Source organism: Hipposideros armiger, unplaced genomic scaffold, assembly GCF_001890085.2.
Source record: "Hipposideros armiger isolate ML-2016 unplaced genomic scaffold, ASM189008v1 scaffold_167, whole genome shotgun sequence".
NCBI classification, from domain to species: Eukaryota; Metazoa; Chordata; class Mammalia; order Chiroptera; family Hipposideridae; genus Hipposideros; species Hipposideros armiger.
The window spans coordinates 2,463,806-2,482,447 of NW_017731517.1; the positions used below are offsets into that span (position 1 = coordinate 2,463,806).

The following is an 18,642-nucleotide window of genomic DNA, read 5'->3' on the forward strand; positions in this document are numbered from 1 at the left end:
GATGGCACTTGACACTTGCTCCCTGGGGTTCAGGGTGACAGGCCTTGGAGAAAAAGATGGGAGGGGGGAGCTGACAGGGTCAGCAATGATGACAACACTGCTTTGAAAACCAGGAGAGAGCTGGGAGGCAGGGAGTGGTGGGCAGGGCCATGGGCCTCATAACTGAAGTTCTCAAGCCTTGGGAGCCTGGTTTTAGGGCTCTTCCACAGCCCAACCTCCCCGTGGCTGCCTAGTGGCCTCGCCTCATGATCCCACCCCGTCTCCTGTTCCAATCCTACCCATCCTGCAAGGCCGAGTACACACCCTCCTTGTCACACTTTCCTAGCTCTCCAGGCTCTTTCACCTGGGCGACCGCTCCCAGCTGCCAGTCATCCCTACAGATTCACTAGGAGTTTCCTGAGTTCCCCTTTCCTGCCCATAGTGTGAACTCCTCCAGAGCGCAGCCCTTGTTGTCTATGTGCTGAGAACAGGGGCAGAGACATAACAGATGCTTAGGAAACACTTACAAGTGATCCTGGCTGTGCTACCAGCCAGCCAGTGCCTGGGACAAGTTAGGTAGTCTTTCTAAACCCTCATCTACTGCATGAGGCTGATGGTGCCACCAGTGACACACATGGAGAAAACCAAGACGTGTGGCACCCTGGACACCAAGTGGAGAAAGTGTTTCAGGAGGGAAAGTGAGATCAGCTATACCAAGTGCTACTAAAAAAGGTGAGGCCTGAGATCTGAGCAAGCGAGGGTCATTGGGGACTCTCTAGGCATAGCTCAGGGTGGGGGTTGGGGAGTGGGGGGCAAAGCAGGACTGCAATGGTTCGAGAGGCAACAGGAAACTCCGAGAAGAAGGTAACTATTATAGTTTTAGAATCTAATTACAGACAGTGACTAGACAACAAAACCCCAAATCCATGGACATTTACAATGAAATGAGGTGACAAGCTAGTCCTACGAACCCCAATCACAAGCAGGTGAGGATACACTGGAAGCCATGAGGCCCACCTGGAATCAGTGACTGTGTGGAGGAAGGAGAGGGAAGCAATAGGACATTTGACAGTTCTGGGAACAGAACCTCAGAACTCACAGCCCTCAGCTAGAAAGCACAGCAGAGCCAACTGAGAACAGCTGCCGAGGCTGGCAGATTTGCATATTCCACCTGGACACAAAGTCTAAAGAGGACAAAGATCTGGCCTCTAGGAATTCTCAACATTGATCTGGCTGGCAGGGCCCCACACTGGGAGAAATTGCTGGAACACACAACAGGACGGACACAATAGACAAGGAAAGAGAAGGCCCAGATCAAGTGGAGGAGAACAGAGGCAGGAAATCTCAAAAGTAAGCTGAAATATTTTGTAAAACTTCACCAAAAGAACAGAACAGGAAGTTCTGTGTAATTAGAAAAGTTATCTGAACCAAGCGTCTTTCTGAAAGTTCAGGAAAACTAAACTTCGCACAAAAACAAACAACAGTCAAGTATGGAGGTCAAATCCAATACGAAGCTACAATAAGAAAAAGGAGTAAGGAGGAGAATAACAAGCCCGCGACGATGAAAGCTTGCCAGAAAGACATGCTAATAGAAAAGATCAAAACTGCAACCTTCTGTTTCAAAATAAGCAAAAAGACAGTAAGAAAATGATACAAGACATGAAAGAACAAAATGAATCAGAATTTAAAAAACTCAGGAATGAGGCAACAGAATTCAGGAAAGCAGTTGAAATAAAAGAAAAAAATCATTTTAGAAAAGAAGACTACAGTAGAAGGAACAAAAAGGTGAATAAAAGTAAGAGGTTATACTTTTTTTATTTTTTAAGATTTTTATTGGGGAATTGGGGGGTGGGAACAGCACTGGGGAATTGGGGAAAGGGGAACAGACAAGATGCTCTCCTTTTGTTCTTCAGTCTAGTTGTGGAGGACATTGCTTCACTGGCCCAAGTTGGCACCATCATTGCGCTCTTCCCAGGCAAGGCAGATCAGTCGCCGGCTTCTGGATGGCCGCTCACAGTGGCTGCTGGCCGCTCACGCTGGCTGCTGGCTACACACGGTAGCCCATGGCAACCCACTGCAGCATGGGCTGCAGCCTACGCCGTCGCCGGCGACTCACGGCAGCCCAGCTCCAGGTTGAGCTGTTGTTCAGCATCTCAGCTGTAGAGGGCTGTGTAACTGACCCTCATATGTGGGATCTGAACCGGGGCCCTCTGGCGTCCCAAGCCAGCTCTTAACCATCGCGCCACTCGGCCGGCCCAAGAGGTTATACTTTAAGAGAAACAGAAGGTGGGGATAAGGAAAATGTTTAAAGCCAAAAAGAAATGAAACAAAACAGATTTGAGAGAAGGGGACAAATAGTGGAGACAGGCAAAGAAGATTCAATATGTAAAATGGGAACCCCTGAAAAAATAAAGCAAGGAAAAAGAACAAATACTAAAACTATAATGCAAAACAATTTCCTGATTAAAAACAAAGATTTGAAATGACAAGTTGAAGCACAGAGTGTAACTAAGAACACTGACCCAGACCAGCCAACGCCAAGCCCTATTCTAGAAAAATTATTTAACTTTTGAGGGGAACTATGGAAAAGAAAGAAAAAAATCCTTTAGTCATCTAGGTCAAAAGGGGAAAATTATCTTCAGCTTGTCATTTGCATTTTTGACAGCCATGCTTTATGTTAGAAGAAATTTGAGAGTCAAGGAAAGAAAATGAACCAAGGAATACTGTTTCCTTGAATGAGCCCTTCCTGAAGAATATTCTAGAAAACAAGCTTCTGACAACAGAAGAACTAGAGGGACATTGACATAAGGACTGGTAACAAGCAATACTTATATAGCTTCTTGTTGAACTAAAACTAAATGAGGGTTGAAAGGGAGAGAATACAAATGTGATGGTTACATGTTCAGGCAATGTAGATATAATGGGGAGAATGCAGAGAACATATGAAAAAAACTCTTAATTGTTCTCAGACATTATACTGGTTCTGGTTGTATTAGTAGTAGTATTATTCTCAGACCATTGTGTGTGCTTATTGGGTAAAGTAAATAAGGAATCATGGTCTATTCTAAGTCTTGTCATCCACTGAGCCCTTGAGAGCCAGGATTTTCAGTATGAAAGACAGAAGCTACGTATACAATCTAGAAGAGGTTAAGGAAAAATCTTGTAGTCCTGAATTTGAATTGGAAATATTAATGTGAACTTATTAGGCATTCCTATGTCAGTCTGAGCATCTCAAGGTCTCAGACTATGGTCCTGTAATACCATTTCCCACTGAAAGAAACAAGAGTTTCATGGAGAAATGGCTGGTCTAGTTCTGAGGCAGGAAGTACACATGAACCTAAAACATCTTATCATACCAGAGAGCAAGGAATCTATCGAAGGCTACTAGGGTTGTATCAAAAGGACCAGAGGCCAAATAGAAGGGGTTCCCATGGGCCAAAAATGGGACTCTGGGCTATAATGAGAGCAATAATTACAACGAATTGATACCCATGAGTTTATAATGATAATTAAAAACTAAAAATGAATTAGTCACCTTCAGTGGCTGATAAGGAATCAATCCGTTATCTTGACAACTAATAAATAAGGGAAAGACCCAAGCATTTATCCTGCCTTTCCTTTATGAAATGTACCAACTGCGCAACCAAAGAGTAGATGAGGGGAAGCATTTCTTTATAAATACTCTACCTAACAAATAGAAAAAAAGACAATAGAATTAGACTATTACCATTTGATGCCCACTAGAAATTAATGGACATTAATGAACATCAATTACAAATAATAAATGAGAAAGAAATGACAACTAGAATCTCACAATTTGCCATTCTCTAGAAATGAACAGATCTAGGCCATAATCATAAATGGCTTCTCACATCACAAAGAATGAGACCTGCAGACTTTATGTGCTTCTGATGTAAGGTAATACCACCACCTGCTCCCTTGCCAAAAGGATTGAACCTGAGTCTGATCAAGTCTCTACACCCAGCTGCCAGTTTGCAGATAACAGAGGCCAGGAGAGCACGTTGAACTACATCATGAGTGCACAATCGCAAAATCCACGCTGTGGGAAACTGTACAGCTTAAAGTCTTGGGTTCTTCAATACACAAACTGCCAGGAAAAGAAAGGGCTGAAAGAGGGAACTGTAGATAGAAAAATGAGCAACACTAAATCTATAGTGTCTAGGAATGCACATGTATGATAAAACTATAAAGAAATGCAAGTTAAGTCATTCTTGTAAATGTCAAGTTGGTGGTTACTTTTGGAGACAGGGAGGAGGCTCTGACTGGGACAGAGCGCCTGGCAGAGGTTTCGGGGTTTTGGTAAAGTTCTACTTCTTGACCTGGGTGGTGGTTACAAGTGGGTCACCTTAGAATGACTCCTTGAGCTATACATTTGCTCTATACGGCTTTCTGTATCTATGTTTTATTTTACAACAAAAAGGTTGGGAAAAAAGAGACAATGGGAGAAAAGGAAGTGGAAACAGCAACTCTAGACCACCCTCATGAGGAATTAAACTACAAAGCAGAAGAAAATGGGATAGCAGTGAGACATGGATGTAGCTTCAAGGGAAGCCTTCGCTTTTTGTTTGTCTTTCAAGTGAGAAATATCACCGCTTCACTGCAGGCTGATTGGAATTATCCAGTAAAGACGGAAAGGCTGACCATCCAGGATGGGGAGCCAACCACAGAAATGCCAATTTCAGACTAACAACAATCTGGCACATTAAATGAATGTTGATTGGAAATTTATAATTTGTAATTTTATTTTATTTAATTTGTAAACGTGTTTTGATTTTATAGTTATAAAAGAAGCTGGACCCTAGATTTATCCATAATAAAAATAATCTAAGCCAACACTGGAGGCCTTAAGAAAGTTTTTCTTTTAAAAAGGGGGTTTTACTCAATTTGGAGAAATAATTCTATAACAATTCTTCTACATAAAGAGTTCCAGAAATCTTTTTGTAAACTAAGACATTATTTAGGCCTTATGTTCCTTACTTGTAAAACAAAGGAGATGAATTAGAGAGGTTGTAGGGCCTCTTCCAGCTCTAACTGGGAAATTCAAGTTTTCTAACATTGGGTTTATTTGAAACAAAGTACAAATTGTATCACCAACAACAGACACATAACAAAAAGTGTGCAATTATTCCTCGGTTTTCTCTCCTTTAAGTTGTATTATCCTAAATGTTTTCATCGTTCCTTGTAGTCCTACTTTCTGAACTAATTATCTTTCTCTGTAAAGATGTGTGGTGTGGCTCCAATGCAGCGTGCTGGTAAGTGTGACAGGTGCCAAGAGTAAAGAGAGGTGACCAAACATCCACAGGCTTGGTATTTGCCCCGAAGGACCAGGCTTTCCATCTCTAGCCCAGGACTCTTTAAACTCCTCTTTGATCCTCTAATAAGCTTCCCCACATTCCAAGACTCTACCAGTTGCATTCCCCCTGACATCATCCAGGCAAGGTCAGTGGCCGTGGTAGCCCACCTCCAAGATGGCCCCCAACCTCCCACCTCCTGGTATTTCCAGACTTATGTAGTTCTTCACACTGTTAGAGGGTTGGCCTGTGACTAATAGTATCAGCAGAAGTGACAGCATTGTCACTTATAAGATTAGGTTACAAAAGACTGTGGCTTCCTCTCTCATCACCTGTTTAGAGGGAGCCACTGGATACTGGGGACATAAAAATAAAACACACATGCACCCTGTCCTCAGTGTGTTCACAGGCTAGCCAAGGGGACAGACACTGAAATAGTTTGTAATTGCTTTCCATTTACCTCTTATTGAAACATATCTAGTGGCATAAATACAGAGGGTGCCAAAAAATGTATACACATTTTAAGAAAGAAAAAGAACTGCATTAAAATTGTCATACTCAATATATACCAATAATGAAAGATGAATACAAGTCATGTGTATACATTTTTTTGGCACTCCTGGTATATCTGGCCAACAACAGCAGCAGTAATTAAAAATAATTAATAGGGCCGGCCGAGTGGCGCCATGGTTAAGAACTGGCTTGGGATGCCAGAGGACCCCGGTTCGGATCCCACATATGAGGGCCAGTGACACTGCCCTCTACAGCTAAGATGCTGAACAACAGCTCAACCTGGAGCTGGGCTGCCGTGAGTCGCTGGAGATGGTGTAGGCTGTAGCCTCTGTGGCAGTGGGTTGCCATGGGCTACTGTATGTAGCCAGCAGCCAGCGTGAGCGGCCAGCAGCCGCAGTGAGCGGGCGTCCAGAAGCCGGCGACTGATCTGTCTCGCCCAGGAAGAGCACAATGATGGTGCCCAACTTGGGCCAGTGAAGCAACGTCCTCTACAACTAGACTGAAGAACAAAAACGACAGCAACTTGTCTGTTCTCCTTCCCCCAATTCCCCAGCACTGTTCCCATCCTCCCAATTCCCCAATAAAAATCTTTTAAAAAAAAATAATAATAATAATTAATAACATGACTGGCTGAATCCGGTCTGAGGTGTCAATTACATGGTTAATCTCATGACTGGATCCCATGTAGTTAGGTCTGCATCCAGGTTGTGTCCATCTGACAAGACTGGGTTTGAGTCTTAGTTCTAGCCCTTAGTACCTATGGGGCCTTGATTGTGCCTTTATCTTTTAAGTTTCAGCATAAACAGAGATAGTAATAGTACTTACTTTTAAAAGACAATTATGAACAGTACCTAAAATAGTACAGGTAAAGCACCGAGCATATGGTAGGTTCTACGCAAATGGCAGCCAATTATATGTATTCATTCATGAGCATGTGAGTGCCTCCTGAGTTCCTTGTACTGACCGCGGGCTATCACGATCGTTATGATCTAACAAGATGCCACGCAGGTCAGCAGGCAACTTTAGAAGCTGCACAGTCCAGGTATCCCAGGTCATACGCACAGTTCTGTGGAGGCCCCAGCCTGCAGCTTCCTCCACTTGGTGGCCCTTCATCCCTGCTTCCTCCCCCAGCCTCGCTCTACTGCCCGTGACTCTTACAAACCTGAAATAATTAATTTTAGGTGTCCACCTGAATGGGCCACAAGGTGCCCAGGTATCTGGCCAAACGTTATTTGGTGTGTTTCGGATGCGATGAATCTTTAACTCCATAGACTGGTACAGCAGATTACCCTCCCTAATGGGGGTAGGCCGCATCCAATCAGATGGGCGGAAAGCCAGATGAGAACAAAGAGGTTGATCCTTCCCTAAGAGAAAATCCTTCCCTTCTGACGACCTATACACTGAGACATGGGCTTTTTCCTGCCTTCAGACTCAAGTGAAAACATTGGCTTTTCCTGGGTCTCAAGCCTGCCAACACTCAGACTGTAACGACACCATCAGCTCTCCTGGGTCTCTGGCTTACTAACAGCATATCTTGGGACTTCCCAGCCTCTATAATCGTGTGACCAATTTCTTATAATAAATATATACATACACACACACACACACACACACATCTTACTAGTTCTGTTTCTCTGGAGAATGCTAACACAGTCCCATTACTCTGCACTACTTGCTCAAGTTACCAAGATGACCAGGCTGCTGATACAGTTATGGTCCGTGTGTGGTCCCCCCTAGAGTTGTGCAGTGCACAACGTGCCCGGCTGTACATTGCAGCTGTGCTGTGATCTCCCACCTCAACAACCCTCAGCACTCTCCATGGAGTTTCACACTTCTCCACCTCACCTTCCCTCCCAAGGCCATGGCACTGGCCTACCAACTCCAAATGTTCTGACACCTTACCTCCAGGCAGACAGCGGAAGCCGTCTCCCTGGTAACCAGGTTTGCACTGGCACGTGAAGGAGCCAGGAGTGTTGTAGCAGAAGGCATCGGGGTGGCATCGGCTTGACTGGCACTCATCCACATCTGCAAAACAGCACCCAGACCCAGGGACAGTGAGATTTCTTCTGGAATCCATAGTTTGCACAATTTAAGCCACTGGCTCAACTCTATGGGACCCTGTTTCTGATATGTTAGTGATTTAGAAGTCGCTCAACATTAATTATCAAAACACTAATTCCCCAATTTCTATCTTGTGCATTTACAAATGTGTTTCACTCTGATGATAATGTTTTCATAAAAAATCAAGCTTGCAAAAGGAAAAAAGGGAGGATTCTTTTGCATTATAAAATGATCTTTCTCATCATAAATAAGAGCTTCTACAATGTCTAAGAGTTTGCAGACAGATTAAGTGCTTGGCATAAAAATCTCAGAGACCAGAGAAAATTCATATGCTCAGTAACGAAGAAACAGCCTCTCAGAAATTATAATCTATCTTAGAAAAGCTTGACCTTTTCAGAAATACTCTGTGGTATAAAGTAATTTTGTAAACCAGAGGACCACAGTTATCTAACTGTGTTCAGTTACCTACCTAAAATTATCTATAAAACACCCTGGCAGACAACAATGGACTGATCTCAGGCCTGAAAGAATTCTGCGGAGTCATTATTCTCTGAGTCTGCACTCATTTATTCAGTAAGGGGATTTCACTTTTTTTGGAGCAGATGGTTAGAGCAGGCCAGGTGAATGGCTATACACGTTATTAAATAAATGGCTGGACTATAAGCTCCATGAATGCAACGATGGTTTGACTTTTCATGAAAAACAACTCTGTTCCTAGCAGACAGCAGGTGTCTAATTGTTGCCTGAATGGGCAAGACACATGGAACAAAATAGTGGGGGAGGCCAAGTGTCTTCCCCAATGAGAACAGCTCTCAAAAAAAAAAAAAGAAACAAACAAACAAGAAAAAACACATAATTCAAACTACTAGACAGAGACAAAATGCAGCCCATTTACCCGAGTTGAGAGAATAACTCTCTTATACTCAATAATTAAGCTCAGTGAGTCAGTAATTAGCTTATGATAAGTACTACCTAGGGCATTTTTTCAGGATATACAGAGAAATATCAGTCACTACATACCTTGACAGGCCCGGCCGTCCCCAAAGAAACCTGGCAAACAGGAGCAGGTGTAGGAGGAGCCTCCTGTGTAGACACACTGGGCCCGCTGGGGTATGTCACAGTCGTGCAGGCCTGTCGTGCAGTGGTTGATGGGGCGCTGGTCCATAATAGCTTCAAACACAAGGTGGACACAATGTTTGAAGTGAGTCCCCTGAGCAGGCCCAGTTCCCTTCCATGCTCCACCCCCACCAGTAGTTTAGTCTGCCAGGGGGACGGGGTTGGATCCCAGACCTCCAGGCATTTCTTCAGCTTCAAGCCCTGCTCCCCACTAGGCTGGCACCCCCATCTCTCCTCCTGTTTCTTCAGCTGGACTCTGCATCTGATTAGTCCTCGCAGACTAACACTGTGGTCAATCACTCAGCCTGGCTTTCAACCTCTTTCGCTCCAGGGCTCTGTCTCTCAGGCCACTCTCCACACCAGGTCCCACACCCGACTTTCCCTTCATCTGTATGTGGAGCTGGAATATCACAGCTGCACACATTGCCTAGGGCACCTCTGCTGGTGGAGCATTTGGAGCTAAGGATCTGAGGCTACCATGTGGTGTCTTTAACCTTGACCCACGGGGCAGGTCAAACAGTCGCTACGAATGCCAAAGTCAAGGTGACCCATTTCTCGCCCAGGAAGAAATGAACTTCCATGGCAGTGAGCAGGTACGGTGGAAAGATTGTGGGTCTTTGGGACAGGCAGCCCTGGGTTTTTACCAAGTTCACATGTGTCTACCACATGGCTTTGGGTAAATCCTATAACTCTCAGAGCCTCACGTTCTTCCTCTGTGAAACAGAAATTACTTCCAGCACGCCGAGCACAGGGAGGCCCATAAATGGGACTATTGTTTACTAAGGGTCCTGATGAACTCATGGAACGAGGGCTCAGGAAATGGGTGAGTGACATGGAGGTGAGCCAATAATACCCCACCTGTGCTCTTGCCTCAAGATGGAAGTCAAGGGCTGAGGTCTAGGGGTGCTTGCCGATGGCTGCTTCAAGTTCTCTGGGGTTCCCAAGGCACCACTTAGCTTCTGGTTTTAAAGCTCTAAGACCCAGGACAGAGCCCCGTCCCTCACAATGTCAGAACAGAACCCTCAGTCCCTCCAGGAGGCCTCAGTGTCTGGATTATTCCACATGCAAGAGGACTCCTCGTCTTTCTCCTCAATGGGCCCGTCCCAAGATTACTCTGGTTTATCTTTCTCCAGTGCTTAGAGAGACAGAGCTGTAAGCACTGGCAGGGGGCAGGTAAAGAAGGGGATACTTCAAAGGTCTGTGCCAAACAAGAGGTTAGCAAAGTATTCAGACGGAGGCCCAGCCTGTGCACTCAGCAGCCTAGACTCCTGAGTCAAGAATGTTGACTAACTCCTGTGGGACCGGCACCATCACACGGAGTCTCATGGGCCAAAGGGTTGCTGGGATTTAAATTGCTACAAGTGGTCCCAATTCCTGTCTGGAGAACAGTAGCCTGGATTATACCTACCAGTCCAAGGACCCTTTTCTCTCCTCTCACCTCCCATCATTTCTAATGTTCTTCCTTTCTCTGGGGTCCTCCCCCAAAACTCCCTCAGTTCGCAAAGTATGAAAGCTCCCACACTCTCAAAGAGGAGAGGACCCAGAAAAGGTAGGAAACGTATGTTCAGGCAGAACTGAAGATGAGTCTCCCTGCACTTCCTCTTCTCTATTTCTTACACCAAATATTTGTCATTTATAGCTTGTAAGTGACCATTTTATAAATCATTTGCTCAGAAACTCCCTAGCCCCATGCTTACTAACAGAGGAGGACCTTACTGCAAGCATGTGGAGGTTATAAACTCCCCTGCCCAGCCATCGCCCTCACATGGGTTTCTATAATTGTCAAATCACTTAGAGAAAAAGGCAGTTTACAATTTAATTTTTTAAATCATGTTTTTCTTTATGTAAGACCATTTTTCATGCCAAAGCAATTTTCTTCTTGAAGCTTTAAAAGTCAACTTTACAACGCCGGATAGTTTAGCTCTAGCCTTTTCATTTTTAAAATAAATAAAGCACTTTTTAGTGAATGTTTCACATCAATTAAAATGAAAGTCTTTCCTAAGGCTCTTGACAGCCCGGGCAGTTTTCCTCCGTCTTCACACAAACGGAGTTCCTCGACGGTCTTCCTGATTATATTCATTCAAAGAAGAGTGATTTTAAGACCACTTCATGGACGGTGTAGAGGCCTGACCACTGCACTGTACATCTGCAGCTGCCGTTGAATAATATTATATGTCAACTATAATTTAATACATATATAGTCATGGGATGTGGAGTATAGTGTGGAAATGGAGTCACTGGAATTGTAATAGATATATATGATATCGGGGATGGGGGAGGGGGGTTGTCACTTTGTGAGGGGTGAAAAAGATAACTGTTGCATTGTTTTGTACACCTGAAACTAATAGAAACAAACAAACAACAACAACAGAAAAAAACAGGACATTCACTGGCCCATCACTACAAAAGAGAAGCCACTGCCCCAGTCTCCTTTGCATAAAGGAGACCTGATATACAAGAGGGGACACCAGTGCACTCAGCTGTGCTGTTCTCAGGGGCTCCTGACCTGCCGGAGCTGCAATTTCCCTATAGCTCTGACCCTACCTGTTCAACCAATGGGAAGCTACAGGGTGGGATGGAGGGGCAAGTTCTGGAAAGGAGAGAAAAGTGGGCTCAAAATGGGAATTAAAAGTTAATTACAATTACAACTGAGTTGTAAGTTGGGGTTTCACTTTTCTAGGACCGTGCCCTGATGAATAAGCAGAGTGGGTGGCTGGTTCTGAGATGCTGCCACCTACCTGACAATGGTTCCCAAGAGCCACCTGTAGGCTGGCTGGGCCGGGAAATGAGGGAACAAGGGAGAAAGAAGGAAATACTGAAAAGGAAGGACAGGCTGGGGAAAGAAGTCACATAATAGAAAGGAGAGAAAGGGCAGGGTGTGAAGAGCTGTAAGTACGGTGGTCTCACACAGCTTCTATTGCTGAGAATAAGATCTCAACAATGAGTGCTTGAAAATAATTTCCCCTAATAATATGACAGGCAAGGAAGGGAGAACAAGAATGCTGGGTGAGGCAAGGCTATGCCTCTAGCCTATGCCTGGCCATGTCCTGCCCCACAGGTGGGCAGGTGCATGGCGCTGTTCACAAAGATGCCGCAGTGAGGGCTCATGGGACCTCAGATCTCCTCACACTCCATATAATAGGCCACGTATTGCAGGCCTGTGTCCACTCAGCGCTGCATCTATGTCTTCACAGAGAGGTGTTTCACAGGCAAGCTGGGGCCCGTGTTTCCTTTATGTAAACATACTTTGCGCGTTCCAATTAACCATAAAAGTTTTCACCCAGCGGAAAAGAGAAAGTCACAGGTTTACAGAAAATGCCAAATATGGAAGTCCACGAAGCAGCCCCTCCCATAATGGATTCCACACTTGATCTTAGCCAAAAGGCCAAGAAGTGATCCACAATGAATTCCAATCACGAACAGATAATTTCCTCCGGACAGCCCATGTGCTCTGCCTGAGCCCTAGCACCTTACAGCTGGCAGGGCAGAGCCGGCCTCTTAAACATTCCAGATTCTTTCCTCATCTTCCCCTGCTCTGACCTGGAGAGAAACTTTCCCAACCCAGCCTTCCAATCAGGATACTGTCTTAGAAAAGAATTCTGGGAGAGGTGAAGCTGACCTCTAAATTATACAGTGAGGAACGAGAGTTAGTAGTTTGGATGCATTCGAGCAGACTTGGTTTGACCCAGTGAGCCATCTCTCCACACGGTGAGTCTCAAAGGAGCGGACCAAAAGGGGTGCAGAGCCCAGTGGACAGAACAGCACAGGGAGAAACAGGAAGGCACACGATGATGCCTGGTCTTGTGGAACTTCATGATCTTCGGGCAGTTTTCATACTTGTTTCTGAGCAATGGAATCCCAATAAAATCTTACTGAGAATTTAATATATAGAAAACTGGAGGCCTGCTCGTTGGGGTGCAGAGGACAAAAGTCTGACAATGGCTTCCTTGCAGCCTCATCAGCAGCTCCTGAGGCAGCTCCAAGGGCTCATGGGACACATTAAACCCATGACCCAGTCTGGTCCTCTCATTTTACAGGTGAGGAACTGAGAGGCTCAGTGTCTTCCTCAAGATCAAATGCCTACGAGTAGGCATTTGCACCCCATCCTGCCTCTCCAGGGAGTGTGGATGGCAGGGATGGTTGGATCCAGAAATGCAAGGCACCATGCCCCACCGCACACACCTGTCCCAGGACTGTACTTCACCACCCAAGGGGTAAAGGATCCACTACCCAAGTTGGAGCTGAAATGTAACGTAAATGGTGCTGCCAGGAAAAATAAACCTTTGAATCTCCATCTTAAACAGCAGAGAAGGAAATAAGGCCAAACACATAGAAATTGTTGTTCTCTATTGAAAAAAAAATACAAAGAAGTTTAGGAGAGCTGAAATCTCAACTCTGTGCAAAGGAGACTGGCCTTTCTCAATTCACAGCTGTTTGGGTCATACTCAAACTATGAGAACTGCCTGTTCCCTCCCACCCTCAAGACTCCACCTCACCCTGCGACCTTGGCAGCCTCGTCCCAGCTTCAAGATGGATCAAACAGAAAGCACACTAGGGTTTAGTAAACAGCAAGGCAGGGCAAGGAGATGGGTCACTGAGGCAGTAAAAGAGAAATCTGTTTTAAATTGGGAAGAGATATTCAGTTCAGATGGCCCATTCTGCACACTGCTCTCCAGACTGGAAATCTCCAAGAACCTGTGAACTTTAAATTCTTTGAACCAACAGGTCAAAGTGCAGCAGTAAGAAAAAGTGGAAAAATTCCAACAATCTGGCTTTTTGGGGCTGGCCCATCATTGTCATCGCCAAAAGCGTCATCAACCTAAAGCATAATTCGCTAAACTAATACCCTCAACTCACTTACTCTGATAAGGCTCAGAAGTTATGTTACTACTGTGGCCTATAAAATTGAAATCCATAAGTAGAATGGCCCGAAGGGGAATTTGAGATGTAAATCAGAAAGGATTCAATCCAAGGCAGGTAATGACAAAAATGCCTACAAGGTGGTCCCTCCACATGAATCCCAAGGCCACTAATTTAAGGAGAAACAAGTCTAATTTTTTTAATAGCTGTGAAAAGGGTAAAAAACCTAAAAGAAGTTCTGTAAGAAGGGAATATAATACAAAGCTTGCAGCAGGCGAGGTGATGGTCTTACTAGTATAGACAGTAACAGTACTTATTCCTGGTACACGTGATCCCCAGGGAGGTGGAGAACAGGGACGAAGTCAGACTTGTCTTTATAAGTCCCTCCCCCCCCCAAACTCCAGAACCTGGCACCTTCCATCTCAACCAATGATTACCTGGAGCAATACCTTTTACACAGGTGCTAACATATACCATATGAGTAAAGATTTTGAAAATCCCGCCAACCTACAGAACTTACCCACGCACGTCCCCTCGTTTGAAAACCGGTAGCCCTGCACACACTCGCAGCGGAAGGTTCCTGGGTGGTTATCGCAGACGGCGTGGCTCCCACACGCCGAGGGCTGTTCAGCGCATTCATCAATATCTACAAGCGAGTTTTTAGAAAACAAAGACTTGGTTTAAACCTCTTCATCTATCCCTAGATATAATACAATAGAAAGCACCTTTACCTGCGAGTGGACCTAAACCCAGGTAAAAACCCAAACCGAATGGTATTCAGCTTTGTGAAAATATACTGTAACGAATGTTTCTGTGAAATCTTTCAGACCCAGGATCTCAGGCAAGAGGGCGGCTCCAGGCACAGCTGGAAGGTTATGGAACAAAGCCCCTCTGGAGGAGTCCACTTCCACGAGCTGGAGTTGGGGGTGGGAGGGTTCAGAGAACTTGGACTTCACTGCTCCATCCACCAGCTGCTGCTGGAACATGACAAAAAAAGACCATTCCGCTCCCACTGCCTCTGCTCTCCAGCTCAGAGGACACTCCCAGCACAGATGTCTGGATGTAGGGCGCAGACGGCAGGGCCCCACTGCTGAAGCACGCTAGCACAGAGCAACACTTTTGAATCCAAGGGACTGAACAAAATCACCCAGGGAACTTTTCCAAGCTCCATACCCCTGGGGCTGCTTTATGGGAAGGGAAGCTGTGTGTTTTGAAAAAGTTTCATAGATGATTAGGCGAGTGCTCATCCCTTACGCCCTATCTGGAGAGCCACTGGCAAACAGGGTCTGGGGGCCCATGGGATAATGGTCCCCACCCCAACTTCCACCTCCATGCAAGCCTACACATATGACCCAAGCTGGGCTACACCTTTTCTTTCGAGCACGACCCCAGCAATTTCCCCTCTAATATCTCATGGTCCTTACAGTTTGGAAATTCCACCTAATAATTTAAATCTTCCCTTCTATAAATTGAGGCCAGGACTTGAATCCTTTCTTTAGTGGAAATAGTGAATTGGAGATAACTGTCCCTCATAAGACACTATAACGCGTGCTTGGAGATGATTGTTCCTATTAGTGAATATCTGGTCAACTCTTCTCTGGGAAGAGGTTTCCTTTCACATAAATCATCCTCTAACCCAACAGGAAAATCCTGGATGATTCTTGTAATTACTGCTTCCTTTTTGACTTTTTTCAGAGTGGCTACTTTTCACATATTTTCAACAACTCTAAGTTTCTCCCATTTAACCCTTTTATAAAGGCCAGGCTTTCTGAGCAGAGTCTCATGAGTGATTTGATAAACGCCAGTGCATACTCAAAATTACTCAATGAGAGACTATTCAAAACTATCTCTACAGACGTCCAGTTGAGAAATACATGGAGGCCATTCTGCCAGGCACTGGAGCTCGATGATTCGACGGAAGATGTCCTCCAAATCACTGTGAAGGGCCACTCTGCAGTGTCTGACCAACACCAGCCTTGTGGTTGTCATCTATCATTACATCAATGCCATGCACACACAATTACAGAGGCTCCTCCTCATTTTCCCGAGGCCCTTTCTAGGCCAAAATAATACACGAATGAAGTGATCTGTTTAATGCCATTTCCTATCAACAGCCTCGTGTCTCAGTGCATTTACATTGTGAGGCACATTCTAGTGACCCAGAACAAAACATAACCTGACTGGGAGTATACCCACATTCCACAGGGCTAATCTGCCAGAACGAGGTCTAACCACAGGACAAAAGCAAGTCCACGCACGACCACCTGTCTTCCTGGGCGAGGACACCAGAGGGTTTTCTGTGACAGCAGCGAATTACATCAAGCATGGCTGATGGTGCCTTGTGAAGTGAAGCAAACACTCCCATGACGACCAGTTCAGGCACCAAGAGTAGAGTCAACCAGAGGCGAGGCTTCAGCAGCAACAGGCTGGGGTGTCTCCATGTTTTATTAACATTCAGTTGTCTTATGAAGTCGAAGTAGGGCTCCATAAAGACTAGGGAGGTATATGCTTCTGCTGAGAAATGAGGGTGCCCCACCCCGGTGTGGTCTCCATCCCCATCTTCACAGCCCCGGGAGGACTCTAATCACACACACAGAATCAGGCTGCTTCAAACTGGCCTGAGCCAATCCAGCCACTCAAGACTGTGGAGCTCTTTGGGGAAATACTGGGGAACTCTGATGATCCGGAGTAGGAAGTATGTCCCCTCCCCCCAGTGATATGTGACAAGGAAGATGCATCCCAGACTAAATTCTACCACGTGCACCAAGTTATCAGCAAGCTGGCAAAACAACTATAAAAGCCATTCCTGTGAGCACCTGACATAAAGTTTCGCTCGGAAGCAAACACAGGAATACCCTGACAGAGGGAACTGCTAAGCTTCAAGTTAAATCGGCACACCAGACCCGCCCTTAATTGGAGGCATGGAATTCCAGACCAAAGGCATGGTTTTCAAACTCCAAGGCTGCTGGGCTCACCAGACTCTTATACACCAGTCACTCGAGTTGCTGCTCATCTTTCTGGCCAAACATACGGGAGTATGCCCTTCATGTCCCTAGGAAAGCTGACCTCTAAAGCATTCCTTACGCTCATTTGTTAGCCCTCAGGTGCAGAGTGAGGGAGCACAGGTTGAAGCACCTGACATTCCTGCACCAGTTGTCTCTGGGTTTAAGGACTCTTCACTGAGTCAGCCTTGGTAGCAGATTACCATTTAGTAACAAACATATGTGAAAGTATGTCTATGTGAAAGCATTTGAAATTAAATGATAAATAATGAGTACAATGAGAAGACAGTGTAATATACATGCTTCAGTCACAGTCTCGAGTTCCGGTACTCTGCCACTGGCCCATTTTAACAAACCTCAATTTTCTCATCTATAAAAATCCCACTATCAAAAAAACCCCAGAAAATAAGTGTTGGCGAGGATGTGGAGAAATCGCAGCCCTTGCACACTGCTAGTGGGAATGTAAAATGGTCCACTTGCTGTGGAAAACTTCAGCAGTTCCTCAAAAAATCAAACACAGAATTCCCATATGATCCAACAACTGTGGGTATAAGCCCAAAAGAGTTGAAACAGGAACTCAAACAGATATTTGTACACCCATGTTCACAGCTGCATTATTCACAGTAGCCAAAGAATACAAACAACTCAAGCATCCATTGACAAATAGATGGATTTTTAAAAAATGTAGTATAGTCACACAATGGAATATTATTCAGTCTTAAAAAGGAAGGAAATTCTGACACAGGCTACCACATGGATGAACCTTGAGGACATCATACTCAGTGAAATAAGTCAGTCACAAAAGGACAAATACTGTATGGTTCCGCTTATATGAGGTCCCTAGAGGATTCAAATTCATAAAGTAGAATAGTGGGTGCCAGGGGCGGGGCAGGGGGATGTGAACTTGTCACTGTGAACAGAGCTTCAGTTTTGCAAATGAAAAGGTTCTAGAGATGGATGAGGGTGATGGTTGCACAAGGTGAATGTACTTAGTGCCACTGAACTGTACACTTAACAATGGTTAACATGATAAATGTTACATTATGTGTATTTTACCATAATTAAAAAGAATTTTGAAAAGACAGAGATTATTTCATTAGTTGTTCAATTAAATGAGATGGTGTCTGTGAAGCAGCTCACACAAATGTGCCTGGGGACGTCATAGTTATGAGTGTTCTAAATAGCGTTGACTTTAGCTTCCCTTTACACCTGTGTGTTCTTACAGTGGAGCATGGCTTTACAAATTCTGCTCCGCTGCTTAGACTTCATGCATTCGATTGGAGAAAAGAAAGGGGCAGTGCCCCTGACATTACCGAGGGGACACCGAGTGTGGAGCATGGCGCGCCCTCACATTCCTGCAAAGCTCTTCCTCCCCCACCACGCCCGCCATCTGGTACAGGACCCAGACACCTCCTCCCAGCCCATCTCCCCTGCTGCCCCCCAGTCAGAACTGACGGCTGTACCATAGCAGGTGCGCCCATCTCCTCGGAAGCCGATGGAGCACTCGCAGGTGAACTGTGTCCCCGGGCCAGGTCGGCAGGCCGCGTTGGTGTCGCACCCATGAGTGCCGATGTAGCAAGGGTTCTGCAGGGCGTCAGGGGAGCCGTCTGCGAAGGCAGAGACATTGAAACCTGGTGAGTCCTCAGACACGCTTGCAGGTTCCTCCTTCCAGTGAGGAAGGCAAGACTGAAGACCGGGGGTGTGGGGCTGGAACAGGGAACCAGGGGTGTTAGGTACTTTCCCCCAAGCATCTTTGCTGCAAACATTTCCGCCATGTAACTCACTGGCGGTAAGGCAAT

At 45.4% G+C, this 18,642-nt stretch overlaps 1 protein-coding gene across 1 annotated transcript in view; it reads right to left on the reverse strand.

Moving 5' to 3' along the window:
• The window catches only part of NID1 (nidogen 1), a 73,556-nt gene that overhangs the window by 19,861 nt on the left and 35,053 nt on the right, over positions 1-18,642 (reverse strand). Inside the window, exons 9-12 of the mRNA XM_019651833.1 lie at positions 18,307-18,450; positions 14,362-14,487; positions 8,886-9,035; positions 7,707-7,829 (exon numbers count right to left, since the gene is read on the reverse strand). Coding sequence (XP_019507378.1) covers positions 7,707-7,829; positions 8,886-9,035; positions 14,362-14,487; positions 18,307-18,450 — 543 coding nt within the window. The remainder of the gene's footprint in view (positions 1-7,706; positions 7,830-8,885; positions 9,036-14,361; positions 14,488-18,306; positions 18,451-18,642) is intronic.